This window comes from Phymastichus coffea, unplaced genomic scaffold (genome assembly GCF_024137745.1).
Source record: "Phymastichus coffea isolate CEN01 unplaced genomic scaffold, Cenicafe_Pcof_1.1 PCOF00002, whole genome shotgun sequence".
NCBI lineage: Eukaryota > Metazoa > Arthropoda > Insecta > Hymenoptera > Eulophidae > Phymastichus > Phymastichus coffea.
Genome location: NW_026706813.1, coordinates 2258285 through 2273166, shown reverse-complemented (window position 1 = coordinate 2273166; position 14882 = coordinate 2258285). Strand labels below are relative to the sequence as shown.

The window sequence follows — 14882 nt, the reverse complement described above, 5'->3', positions numbered from 1 at the left end:
AGCAGTTCATCTTTTTTATAATAAATTTTGTATTTTTTTATCAACAAAAAAAAATTTATACAACATAGAATTTAGACAAAAAAATGTTTATTTATTAGTTGAGGTGGTGTACAATGATAACATGTATAAATATGATTATTTCTTCTTTTCGTTATTGAACTGCTGATAGCCTTTTTGTCCAGGAAAATTTTTAGTATTGCTCGAAAATTTGGAAATACTTTGTTTCCATGTCGATGATTCTTTGTTCTTCTTTTCGTCCGGGTCTTCCTGTGGAAGACGAGAGTACTTTACTTTAGAGTAGCGATCCATTTTATTGGAATGCTGGTTGATGAAAGATTCGATAATTCTTACACTGTGCTATTTATAGTAGCTTACAACCACGAAGTCTACAAATAAAAGAAAGTAAGCAGGTACTTGCACGTTTTTTTCTATTAAACCATCTTCGGTAGATGAGACACGCATGCACGCACACACGCGCGCCCGCGCGCACACATCGAACATAAAAAATTATTATTCGTTATATACCAATTATAATAAATATTTATTAAAATTTATTATCATTTGTATGTATTAGCGCTTGGGCCCTCCCCAGCAGCAGCAGCAGCAGCCGCCGGCGCCGCCGCCCCCCCCCCCCACATATCAATCGCGTGTGTAGCCAGTATACACAATACGGTATTGCCCGTGGTAACAGTGGCTGTAGCTCTAGCGGTAGAGCATCGGCCTGCGGATCCGGAGGACGCGCGTTCGATCCCCCGATCCGTCCGTTTTTTTTTCAGATAAATCTAAAAATTTTTAACACACGCGCGCACACGCGCGCACACACACACACACACACACACACACACACACACACACACAATAAAACAATCAAAACGCGTAACACAGAACACGCGCGTAGTGCATAGGAATCAAATCAGTGGGAGAGGGGGAAATGCAGAGAACGCACGCCACATCAGATCAAGCCACATCAGATCAACTCAGTAGGGGAGGGGGAGTGCGTAGAACGCACCGGTATACGCCACATCAGATCAACTCAGTAGGGGAGGGGGGAGTGCGTAGAACGCACCGGTATACGCCACATCAGATCAACTCAGTAGGGGAGGGGGAGTGCGTAGAACGCACCGGTATACGCCACATCAGATCAACTCAGTAGGGGAGGGGGGAGTGCGTAGAACGCACCGGTATACGCCACATCAGATCAACTCAGTAGGGGAGGGGGAGTGCGTAGAACGCATCGGTATAACTCAGTAGGAGGGGGGGGGGTGAATCGACAGTGCACGGGCCGATCGGGAGGGGGGGGGGGGATGAGGTGAATATGCACACACCTCAACTCACACGCTTCAACTCAGTGAGCTAGTACCCCTCTGAGTTGATGCCCCTCTAGTTTACCTACTAGAGAGCATTAGGCCTATGCAGGGATAGGCAGGCGCGCGACGTGTAACCGATAAGCGACACGTCGCGTGCCGCCTAACTAATAGGTCAAGGTAGGGAGAAGAGCGAGCGCCGCTGAGCGGCCGCGAGACGAGCGCAAGAAAAAGTGCGTGCGTGAGTCCAAGTCTAGTCCTGTGAGAGTGCAGGGAGTGTAGTTTGGGATGCTGAAAGGAAAGCCAACTCTACCGGCAACAGCTTTGTCTGCGACTACAGCCAGCCCCACCTGCAAGGAGAGCCAACGTAGCCTGCAGATACTTGGCCAGCGACAACAGCCAGCATCTAGCAACAATCTGACCAGCAGCGACGACCGGTACTTCTTGCAGCAGCACATCGCTCGAAATTCACGACGTTGCGAGGAGCAGTGGATAAAAGGTCAAGCCTTCTTTTCTTCTTTCTCTCTACACTCTCTCTCTCTCTCTCTGGTGATGCGACAACTGGTACGCGTTGAATAAGATAGCCAGGCATTCACGTGCCGGCCATCTAAAGGTTCGCGCTTAAGTTTAATTCGTAGTAGTGTCAATTGCGACCGGCGAATTGTCCAGGCGCCCACGTGTCGGGCAATTCATCCGGTATAGGTTCGCGTAATTTTTAAGTAAGTGTGTAATAGGTTAAGTGCGCGATTTGGTATTAGGATGGAATGCGAAATATTTATTTGTGGTTATTTTAAGTAGTTTACTGTTCTATTTTGTAGTTAGTTGGTCAATAATTTAGATTATGTTATGCGCGCGTATGTTAGTGTGAATAATTATTAATAATAATGGGTTAAGTTTAATATGATTTTTGTCATTGCATAATTTATTTATTGACCTCCCCTCTCTTTCCTCCCTCAATTACCTTGAGCGAAAGTGCTTCACTTACCCCGCAAAAGAATTGGTGACAAAAGGGGAAAATTTTGTCACAAACTCTAAAACCAATTTTTCACTACTGTCCTCGTGACCCTTCCTCCATGGGTGTATCGGGAAGAGTTCCTCGATAATTCATCATATGGTGCTGTCGTCCTTTTGATCCTGAGGAGCCACAGTTTCCAGCTTTATAGTTATTATTCCATTCCCCTTGGATCTCGGTTCTCTTCTTCGCATAGTATGCTTTCAATAGAAGTCTTTACTTGCTTCGATAGTTTTTGTCAAAGTCTTCCACGCTGTTTTGTTTCTGCAGAAAGGATTTCAACGTTAAATCTGCCCCTTTCGCGAGCCTGGTATAATTACCTCCTGCGTTTTATACATTATTTCTGTAAAGTATCTATCTGTTCAGCCCACCAGTAGGTCTTCTTTTTGTTTTTTCTGTATCCTCTGGGAGTCATTGAATTATCATAGAGTGCTTTGTTCAGCTTCATTGTTCTATGTACTGTCGCTTCTGTTTATAGTCTGTTTATTCGGTCCACTAGGATATTGTCCGATAGGAAATCGTGATGGAACGTAATGCAAATGTACTAATATTCAGTGAACAATACAGGAACTTGACGACACGGACATGGTTCTGAAATATTTCAAGTACGTAGGCTATCTAAATTATGTTAAATGATAAAATATTATAATAATGGAAAGAAACGAAATAGTGAAAGCTGGAAATTTACTTAATTTTAATTATATTCAGCATCTATATATCTAAGTTAGGGATAATAGTGGATCGTGAGTCTTCAGATCGGGGGCAGGGGACGACTACGTCTGAATAAAGATAGGCACTGTTGCTAACATCGGTGTCTATATAACCTTAACCTCCACAGCCGGAGATTTTGAGTTCGAAATAGAACGACTTGAAAACGTGCTGAGGAACCTACCGCAAGACCTTGTAGTAACGAGAGACTTTAACTTCAGAGTGATCGAGTGGAAAATTACATCGACAGATAAAAGTGAAAGACTGATGTTGGAGGTTGCCGTAAGGCTGAAGTTAAATCTTAGATGGACGTCGACATACGGAAGTCCCGATTTTAGTTACTTAATACCAGACGTGACTATCGTAATGAAAAAGCTTCTGATACAGATAAGAGAATGTCGGATGGTCGTGAACTATCCAGCCGGCGATCATCAGTATATCGTCTTTAAAATAAAGGATCGTGCGGCCGCGGAACGAATAATACCGGTAAAACAACAGCAGTGGAATATAAAAATAGAGAACAGGAAACGATTTTCGAAGATGGTGCTATAATCCTAACACCTACTCCTTCCGAAGCCATCCCATCAGATGAATGGGGAACAAAATAATTAATGAACAAGACTATACTACTGATCAGGCACCTGTGCGAGATTTCAATGCTTCGAAACGAACGTGCACCAGATAAGCGAGTGACGTACCAGTGGACAGAATAGATCGATTAGCGGCGGAGAAAATGCATCTAGTTACCGACGAAAGATGTACTACAGACGAAAAAGATGAAATAATTACGCGGAGGATCATTTGACAACTTACAGACAGACACGGAAAACATTGACAAACAAAATAAAGGATAGAAAATAATAGTGTTGTAGCGAAAGCTCGTTCGTTATCAGTTTTCAAGGTGAGCAAGTGAGGCGCACTCGCTTTTAGCAATCGAGGCGGAAAGGGGGGAAAGACAAAGAAATGAAAGTGGTTAGGGAATTATACACACAACAAAAATTCGCATTTAAACAAGTCTAATTCAAATCAAATCAAAGTCAATTTACACTTAAATTTTAAAATCATACGTGAATAACTGAAAAAGAATAAACCGCATTATAATACGAACCTCTTATAATCAACTTTTACAAACTCTAGCTTAACGAACACAACGATGTTGGTAACACGTCTTAATATTATAGAACAATAGAGAACAAAGAATAAGTTAACTAACTAATCGCGCTTATAAATCTAACCTATATACAGCACATGTCGCCCGACAGATGACCACCTTGACGACGAACCGTCTTAGCCTACTCAACTAAAAGAGAAATTCGCCTGGACGATTTTCTATTTGAACAATTTATGACGCGCACCGTAATTAGAATAGCTAGCTGGCGTGTGCATGCCTTGTTACCTACCTGACGGTTACAATTACTCACTGTGCCGTACCGCTGAAGAGAGAGAGAGAGAAAGAGAGAGAAATTAACTTCCGAGACTTGACCTTCAATGCGGGAACGAGAGGCCTGGCTGCGCCCTGCGCACGACGTTGCTGGCCGTCGCTGGGCAATTTCTGCCGGCTTCTCCGGGTAGCGTCCCGAGCATATGCTGGAACAAGGCAGTCGTCCTCTGTCCTCTTGGTTCTCCTCGTCACAGTGTTGGATGCAATTATTCGTTTATATGGATCAGGACGCCGGGGGTAATAAATCAATATCTCAAAGGCTGGAAGCCTTTGGTCTACTACAACTGAATGACAAGACAATGATGACGAGGATAGTCGATAGCCTTTTGCTAAACTATTTGGAAACGGGAGGAGAGCGGAGAATACCGTGAATAAACCATTCCGATGTTCATCAAGTAGGAGCTCTCAACAGTTACATCTTCGTTGAAATCTGAAAAAACTCTAGGATGGATGGGAATTCTCCTGGAGATATATAACGCGAGCTTAACATCGGAACACTTTGATAAACGCTGGAAGACGGCCCGCTTGGTTGTTCTGTATAAGAGTAAGAAGCTGCTGTCTTCCTACAAACATCTGAGCTTATTGGATACCGCAGGTAAAGTATTTGAATTGTTATTGAGACCACGTCTGATGGACGTTATAACGGCTGACGGGGAAATAACGGATAATTAGCATGGTTTTCTCAGTTCTAGCGACGCTGAGCATTCAGGTAGAAATACCTTTAATTCGGCCATATGAGGGATATCAAAGAAGTCTTACAGAACTTCATGCTTCTTATTTGGAACGCATGATGAAAGATTAATTTAGAGACAGAAATATAACGTAAGAGATAATAGAAGGACAGGTAAATAGACAGATAACCGCGAAGATGACGCAGAGATTCATAGTGGAACCGGACTTGTGGAAGGTAGTCTATGACGGATTGGAGATATCAGTGAGTATATTTTTACAAGTTATCTATTCAAACAATGTAGCATTAATAAAAATTGCTCAGATTCTAGAGCTAGCACAACTGGCGTTAAACATGGCCATGATAAAGAATGGTAGATGAATAGGATAGCATGGATTAAGCTTTGCGTTAGTCAAGACAGAACTACTGTTACTAACGAGACAGAGAATACCAACAATCATACCGAAGAAAGTTGGTACGGTACCGATGGAGACCAGGGAAGCGGTGAAGCAGCTAAGGGTTAACTGATGTAAATCTAACTTTCTGGCCCCATATTCGGAAAAATGCCGACTTTTAATGTAACGATCCACTCAGATGAAAATTGTCTCGTAAGAGGCAGTCTTGTTTGGTTATCACACGCGTGATCCCTATAGATCTTCTAGCCAAGGACCGCAAAAGAATTTATAAAAAGAGCGTAAACATTGGACGAGTAAATACCGCAGAAATTGAAAGCGCGGTTATTATGACGGAATGAGAAAAATACTGGATGACAGACTCCATTGAAAAATGAATTCGACAACTGATAGGCGGATAGTAGGATAGAGTTTACTAATAATTTATTCATTAATAATTTATTAATATATATTAATAATTTGCACAAATAACGCAAGCATGCTTTCTCAGATTGTGATCGTGTACTGATAAATTGATTGAAAAGTGAATAATTTGGTAATCTTTGATTTTTTTTTCATATCTTCGAAATCTTTGAATTTGTGCTACTTTTTCTGGCACGAGCTATATATCATATAAGGACTTGAGTATAAGATGTCTAATCCAATTAGTTTTTTTAATTTTAACTTTAGTAGGTACATCTTGAAAAGATTTTTTGAGTCACCTATACATAGTAAACGAAAACATTTTCTATTTTCTTTGTGATTTACCACGATTCAACTTTTTTAACACAATCTTTTTTCGACACACGTTGGATCACTCAATATTTGGAATTCATTTATATTATACACTTTCACATAATAATTAGTAAGAAAACAATATTATAAACTAGAAAATGTATTCGCAAACATAGCTCAAACTTATTTGATAGATATAGACTCTTTTTATCCGAAAATATACAGTCTACTTAAGTTCCTGGAAAAAGTCAAACATAAACACTTGCGTAAGCAAAATAGTATTTAACCACACGTTGTAGTTTCCTTTGACACTTATGATATACTTATTGAGTTTTACTGATCAATTTTTTTTATTTTTTTTTCAAATATTAATAAAAAAATTTTATATTTAAATCTGTTACTTTCGCAAAATTTTTTCCGAGTATAAATTTGGAGTACGATGTCAAATTTGATATTTATGTCAAAACATACAACGAGGATAAGATATTTTTGGAAATTTCTTAGTGCAAAAAGAAAACAAAAATGCTGCCCAAATAAAAATAAAAGCGTTTATATACAATAATTACATTTGAAACTTTAAAAAATGCTGTATCGGTGATTTAAAATCAATGATATCTTATTAGAATAAGTAACTTAGAAGACATATATCTACTCAAATTTCAATTGTCAGTTGATTTTATTTAATTGTCTTCCAAGTCAACCTCATAAATTTCCACAAATATAAAAAATAAAACAATAAATCAAATATACACTCCCGCCCAATAATCTTTGCCCACCTAAGAACAAAACGACTATAACTTTGAAACTCCATATCTCGGCTGGAAATACACCTACAGATCTTTGCGGGGGCTCATTTAAAAGGGTTTTTCGAGCACTTTTCAATGGTGTATATTAAAATTATGCTTAGATATTTCCCTTGCAGATAGGACGGCGAATATCAAAACAAAAATTACGAAATTTTTGCTTTTTCTTTAACCGCTTGCCATTTCGAGAAAAAAAATCGTAGAAAAATTCTAAACATAGCATTTTTTAGCTCTTTTTCTACACTATCCAAAACACTCATTTAAAAATAATTTTCGTCTAAATTCAGCGATTATATGAGCATTTCATTCAAAAACAGCATCTATATTCATTGCTCTGTATCTCGGAAAATTCGAATTGTAGAAAAAAATTTTCTTGGAAGAAAATGCTCTATTTTGTAAGTAGAATACGTGAACGAAATTTCATAATCATATGAAAACATTTTTTTTTCAGTCGTAATATCAAGTAGGCTAATTTTTTCAATATTTCACTTTGGAATAATAAAACAGATCATTTATACTCGAAGCTATTCTATTAATTGTAGACAAATTTTAATTGTATGCAAATCTCGATCAACGAAAAATCTAAGTAGAAAAATTAATCTAATCTACCAAAACTAACATAACTAATGATTAGTGACAAAAATTTTTTTTTAATGTTGTTCTAATCTTCTAAAAAATTGTTTACCATAGTAACATATTATTGAAGTATGGCACCGAGAGATTTTAGTAAACGTTATCAAGTTATTGGATTTCACATAAATGGTAAAAGCAATCGTCAGATTGCTAGTATTCTCAATATTCCTCGTCGAACCGTAGACTACAATGTAAATAAATTTAAAAGTAGCGGCAGTGTTGAAGACAAGAAGCGCTCTGGTAGACCGCGGAAACGATTGCTTTTACCATTTATATGAAATCCAATAACTTGATAACGTTTACTAAAATCTCTCGGAGCCATACTTCAATAATATGTTACTATGGTAAACAATTTTTTAGATGATTAGAACAACATTAAAAAAAAATTTTTTTTACTAATCATTAGTTATGTCAGTTTTGGTAGATTAGATTAATTTTTCTACTCAGATTTTTCGTTGATCGAGATTTGCATACAATTAAAATTTGTCTACAATTAATAGAATAGCTTCGCGTATAAATGATCTGTTTTATTATTCCAAAGTGAAATATTGAAAAAATTAGATTACTTGATATTACGACTGAAAAAAAAATGTTTTCATATGATTATGAAATTTCGTTCACGTATTCTACTTACAAAATAAAGCATTTTCTTTCAAGAAAATTTTTTTCTACAATTCGAATTTTCCGAGATACAGAGCAATGAATATAGATGCTGTTTTTGAATGAAATGCTCATATAATCGCTGAATTTAGACGAAAATTATTTTTAAATGAGTGTTTTGGATAGTGCAGAAAAAGAGCTAAAAAATGCTATGTTTAGAATTTTTCTACGATTTTTTTTCTCGAAATGGCAAGCGGTTAAAGAAAAAGCAAAAATTTCGTAATTTTTGTTTTGATATTCGCTGTCCTATCTGCAAGGGAAATATCTAAGCATGATTTTAATATACACCATTGAAAAGTGCTCGAAAAACCCTTTCAAATGAGCCCCCGCAGAGCTCTGTAGGTGTATTTTCAGCCGAGATATGGAGTTTCAAAGTTATAGTCGTTTTGTTCTTAGGTGGGCAAAGATTATTGAGCGGGAGTGTATACTGCTATAACCTTTTAAGATAACCATAAGCAATAACTTACTTTCAGTACAACGTTTACCCGTCCATCCAGGTACACATCTGCAATGTCCATCATTAGCTCTGCACCTACCATCATTTTGACATTTACAGCGCTGAGTGCAATTCGCTCCATATGTGCCATTGGAACAGCGACTTTGACATTGTTCACCTTGCCAACCGGGTAAACACTGGCACGTTCCGCTTACATGATGGCATTCGGCGCCATTTTTACAGTCACACTGATGAATGCAATCTTGACCAAAATAATCTGGTGAACAAGTATGTTCACATGTAGTACCTTCATAACCTGGAGGGCAATAAAATTGCCCTGTTATATGATTGCATGTTAAATTGTCTGTGAAAATAATAAAAATACATGTACTATACGTTTGTTCAAATTTTGATTTAATAAAGCTTTTAAAATTAAGGTTGATAGCAAATTCGCACGCATAATTTAGTTCAGAAAATTGTTTTATGATTTTATCATTAATTCATATATTGCATAAGAGCTTATATTTACATTTGTGACAGAGCCCTGGCCGGAATGGTCGGCCCTATCCGGCTTGTTCTCTCTGTCTCTCTCACGGCTCGCTCTTTCGCTATGGCCCTGGCGAGCGTAGTGGAAATCAAGAACCGATACCGATGCTCGCAACGCTTTATTTCAGGACCAATACCTGTGTTGAGCATCTTCATTGGGAGCCTATCGGGAGTGAGAGCGGCTGCAACAAAGAAAAGAGAGAGGAATAGTTGCGACGCGTGTAACGAGTGAGCGAGCGTGAGTGACCTGCGACGATCCGTTCGCAAAAGCAAAGCTGCCGGGGTTACTCGAGTAGGCACGCGCGCGGTTGCGAAGGAAGTTCGAGCCGAGATCTTGAGAGGAAAAGATCGACCGTGACGGCCGAGAGCGCGCGCGCTATAAGAACCTGAATCATCTAGCAAGGAGAAACAAAGAATCGAGATAACGCTGAACAGATTGCGGCCAGGAGAAATTTTCCAGTGACGCCCAAGGCATTAAGGATTTCATCTCAGCCTGCCGTCAACGTGCTTGCAGTTCCAGCAACAGTTCCTGTCAGCAGCAGTAGTATAGCAATGTATGTTCCAGCACACCTGCGGGGGGTCTGTAACCCTTTGGCCCCACCGAGCTTAACCCTTTGGCCCCCTGGCTTAACCATTTCATATTAATAATAATTATTATTGTTAATAATATTCGTGGGGGGGTCGCTGGTTTAACCCTTTGATTCCCTGGCCTAACCCTTCCATGTTAATTGTTATTAATATTAATAATTGTTTATAATTTTTTGAGGAAGGTTTCTAGGGCTCCTAGTCCCTAGGGCTCCTAGTCCCTAGGGACCCTATACCTAGTGCTTTCAGTATAATTAAATTTAAATGTTTTTTTTTTAAAGTTATAAATATATATTATTGACAATTTACTTGCTACATTGAGAATGAAACGAATAGAAAATAGCCACGATTTTTTGAAAAAAATGAAGAGACAGACCGGAGAATCGAACCGGAGTCCTCTGGGTTGGCAGGCTAGCGTTCTACCACTAGAGCCAATGCCACATATATCTTAGAGGATGCATATTGTGTATATTAGCTACACATGCATACATTTGGTATAGGGCCTGAGCGTGCGGAGGAGGAGGGGAGCGCATGCTGTCTATAGTTCTGGCCTGATAGGGATGCGCTACTATAGTAGTAGTAAACGTGCGCTCTCTCTCTTTCTCTCTCTCTCTCTCCTACGCAGCTATGCTTACTACCTACCCTCTTATTTTAAGTTAACTATGTTTATCACAAATGTAGATCACAACTGGTTAGAGGGTGATCAAGCTTCTCCACTACTTTCTGGAAGAGAAAAAAAGAGAGCACTATGTTTTATTACCAACCCTCTTTATCTTATACTCATAGTGTAGAAAAAATATTACCTATTAATATTACGAGTCAGTCTCAAGAGAAACTTTGAGTTGGTCACAGCACATTGTGAAATTAGTTTTTCATAAATATATTTGTGAACAAATTTTTGTTGGTGAAAAAAAAAATGGAAAATATAGTTAGTGTTTGTCAGCTTCTAGAAACCGTAAGTAAACATTTTAAAAATAAAAAATAATTTATGTATATATATATAATTTTAATAATTTTTATTTATAATTTATAGAGTACTAATGATATCCCGCGCGAGCTACTGTATCGGCTGCTTATTGTTATTTTAAACGCAGTAAGGTCTTTTTTATATTATTTAATATTTAATATTTAAATATTTATTTATTTATTTATTTTCAGTTGCTTAGGTGTGCAGGCAACGCACAACACGTTGCCCAACTCACCCAGATTATTGCGATTGTTCGTGAAGTAAGTATATTAATATTATTATTTAATTCTATACATGTACTTATACAGATTTTTCATTTTTCAGTGGATCAAAGAATCAATGACTGAAAGACTGGTCGCACAACAATTGGCCTATCATATTGAGAAGACCGTAGAAGAGCGAGTGAGGGCGCAGCCTTTCTGTCACCAGAAGCGCGCAGAAATAATGAGAAAAAAACAAAAATTCTCACGATTAGAGCGCAAGAGAAAAGCTGAGCTGGCTAAGACGGTGCAGGATGAATTAGCGGACAAAATAAAAAAAAGATTAGTTCCAGCAGAATCATCGTCATCAGCGTCGCCCTCATATGCATCATCTTCAGTATCGGAGACGTTGTCATCGTCGTCTACGTCAGCATCGTCTACGTCTGCGTCATCTACGTCTGCGTCTGCAACATCATCGATGCCTTCGTTCGACATTTTACAACATGATGAGGCAATTGATTTGTCTACTAAGGTAAGAAAACACTTATATTTATTATAAAATTTATATATTTTATGCGTTTATTTTAAACAAAATTAATTAATATTTTTAATATTTTACAGAGAACTGTGCCGAAGAAGCCACAAATCAAGAGTAGTGAGGCTATTCGGCGTAGAATAATTATGATTCCAGCTGAACCGACAACGCGAAAGCCGACTCGCCCCCTCAAGGTAGTAGGAACGCATAAGAAGAAAGAAGACAAAATAAAATAAAATAATATTGTTTTTGTAATTATTAATATAAATTTTGAATAAAATAAATTAAAATAAATAAAATGCTTAATTTTTTTAATTAGAGAGAGGGAGAGAAAGAAGTGAGAGAGTGAGAGAACTAGTGGTAGAGAGATAGAGAGAGGGAGAGAGAGAGTTACATATGCTGTTATGATTAGGTATTATATATTTAAAATTAAATTATACAGGCCAACAAATCTCAGAACCTGAGACCGGACCTAGTGTACCCGAAGTATTTTGGTGCGCTGAAAACGAATCCGAGCTCAGAATTTAGCCTATACGCCTGAGTTGCGAGATATCCTAACCTAAAAGTGCAAAAAACACCGTTTTTTGCTATTTTTGAGGTTACATAGCATCTTGAATAAATTTTTTTTTCCAAAACGAGTAGAAGCATCACAAAGAAGCACTCTTGTCCTTTGAAATCCATTTTTCAGATTCAAGATGGCTTTTCTTTTCGTCGAGATATCATTGATTGAAGTTAAATATATTCGGAGTTTTGTAACAACGTTAAAACAGCCTATGTAGCATATGTGAGGCTATAAGCCCAATTTATAAGTGATCGTATTCGATCGAAAAAATCTATATATGGGTTTTTGAGGTTGCTGTTAAAGAATATAAGGACAGATTTTGAAAATTCAAAATGGCGGATCCAATATGGCACACCTAAAATTTTATGTGATCTCATTCGACCGAAAAAATGTATACATGTGTTTTTGGGGTCACTGATCACGAATACGAAGTCAGATTTTGAAACTGAGGCAACCCTAAACCCTGTAACCTGCGAGGCTATAACCCCAAACCCTCTAACCCCAATTTCCTTAACCCCCGAACCTTGTAACCTGCGACCCTGTAACCCCAAACCCTCTGACCCCAATTTCCTTAACCCCCGAACCCTGTAACCTGCGAGGCTATAACCTCAAACCCCGTGAACCCAATTTCCTTAACCCCCGAACCTTGTAACCTGCGACCCTATAACCCCAAACCCTCTAACCCCAATTTCCTTAACCCCCGGGCCCTGTAACCTGCGACCCCAAGACGCTACTCCTCCGCTTACTCAACCCACAAACCCAGTATCTTGCCGTCCTAGAGTCCAAAACCTTTATATCTACCGTGCGATTATGAGGAAACTGGCCATAGGCCATCCCGTGTTACCATTTAGTTTACATGGAAAAGCAGGTAGGTGACCTGAAAAGACCCCCTGCAATTTATACCTGCTTTCCCATATAAACTAAATGGCAACACGGGATGGCCTATGGCCAGTTTCCTCATAATCACACGGTATATCATACTTTAGTTTTGGTTATGTCACCAACCAATAGTTGACAATTGAAATGTTATTTCCAACATTGTCTGAAAATTACATGACTCCATATGCTAAACATTGTAAAAAATACTCAACTTAATCGATTTTCAATTTTTTTTATCATAACTTTACTAGAGTTGGATCATGAGACTTGATTTTCTTAGAATATTCAAAAATGTGATAAATTTTAAGTTATCATAAATTAGAAATCACGTTTCAGTTACAGACTGAAAGTGTTATCCGCTGGTTCAAATTGTGATCATTGTTCAGAAAATTTTTTCTTCTTCGAGGTTGCTCTGGAATAGTAAGCTGACAGTTTAAGAGATATATGAAAACACTCGTTTCTTTTTATTCCTTCCGTGTTAGAGATCACGTTTGAGTGGCAGCCTAACGGTTCGGTGCACATGAGAAAAAGTGTATTACTAGCAATATTTCAGTAGCATAGAAAAATTGATAGAAGGAGTTTCGCCTCTAGAATATTTTAACTACGCGATTGATTTGAATACTCGATTTACAAGATATCACGTTTGAGGTACAGGCTAAAATTTACAGCCACCGGTTTGAATACCTTTTGGAAGTCTTTTCAACTTCGAAGTTACTCCGAAATGCTAGGCTAAAGAAATTTTATGTTTTTTTAGTTCCTTCCGTGTTAGAGATCACGTTTGAGTGGCGGGCTAACGGTTGGATGCATACGTGAGATTGATATTGGTATAGTTTTTTACTAGCATTTTCTCTTCATTAGAAATTTATTTATAAGTGCGAGTGTGTGATTAAAAATTGTGGAAAAGGTCTCTTTGAATAGGTAGTTGGTCCAATATATTTTCTCGTGTTGGAGATCCGGCTAACTTGTTGATTCTGTGTGAATGGTAATTATCAAAGTTCATCATTCCGTAAGACAAATTACCGAAAGATACATTTAATTATTATGTTATTATTTAATTTACTATTTACAATGAGTTCGCGAGTTTCTTGTTTTAATAAAGTAAACACATTTTGTTGGAAAATATGATACGGAAAAATACCGTAGACCAATAACTACATCTATACAGACATTATACAATAATTGCTACGGGCAACAGATGACGAGTTTAGATAAAACATGGGTACCTAAGTCAATTTGCAATACGTGTAGACAATTTTTGATGAAATGGAATGGAAAAGATACAATGACAGATGTCGTCATTCGGCCAGCTATATGGCGCGAGCCAAGAGATCATACAACAAATTGCTACTTTTGTTTATGTGATACAACAGGTTTAAAAAACAATATATGTACAAAATAGAATATCCTTTTGTAAACAGCATAACACCAGCAGAAGTAGGAAATATGAGAGGTTCTGAGAAAAGAGTCGATGAATCTGACCCGGTATCAATGGATACCGAGGAAACAGAAGAGACTGGAGAATTTCCTTTTGAATCTAGTTCGGATGATGAAAGTCCTAAATTGTTTGACCAAAATGCATTGAATGATCTTATTCGCGATCTAAACCTACCGAAAGACAAAGCTGAGCTTCTTGCCTCCAGGCTTAAAGAAAGGAACCTACTGTCATCCGGTACTAAAGTTACTGTTTACAGAAAAAGAGAAAAAGAGTTTCTTAAATTTTTTTTAAAAGAAGATGGAATAGTTTTTTGTAATGACATTAGAGAACTTATGAATTTATATCAAAGTGGTATATATAAGCCAGAAGATTGGCGTCT

The 14882-nt window shown here is 37.9% G+C and overlaps 1 protein-coding gene across 7 annotated transcripts in view; it reads right to left on the bottom strand.

The window, feature by feature from the left end:
* Nucleotides 1-14882, bottom strand: part of LOC131663255 (protein draper-like) — an 859806-nt gene that overhangs the window by 163055 nt on the left and 681869 nt on the right. For 5 of the 7 annotated variants that reach the window (XM_058933564.1, XM_058933569.1, XM_058933555.1 and 2 more), the window contains one exon: nucleotides 8826-9158. The exons of 1 other annotated variant lie outside the window; for it this stretch is intronic. In XM_058933564.1, coding sequence (XP_058789547.1) covers nucleotides 8826-9158 — 333 coding nt within the window. The remainder of the gene's footprint in view (nucleotides 1-8825; nucleotides 9159-14882) is intronic. One more of the 7 variants, XM_058933587.1, reaches the window with a different exon arrangement.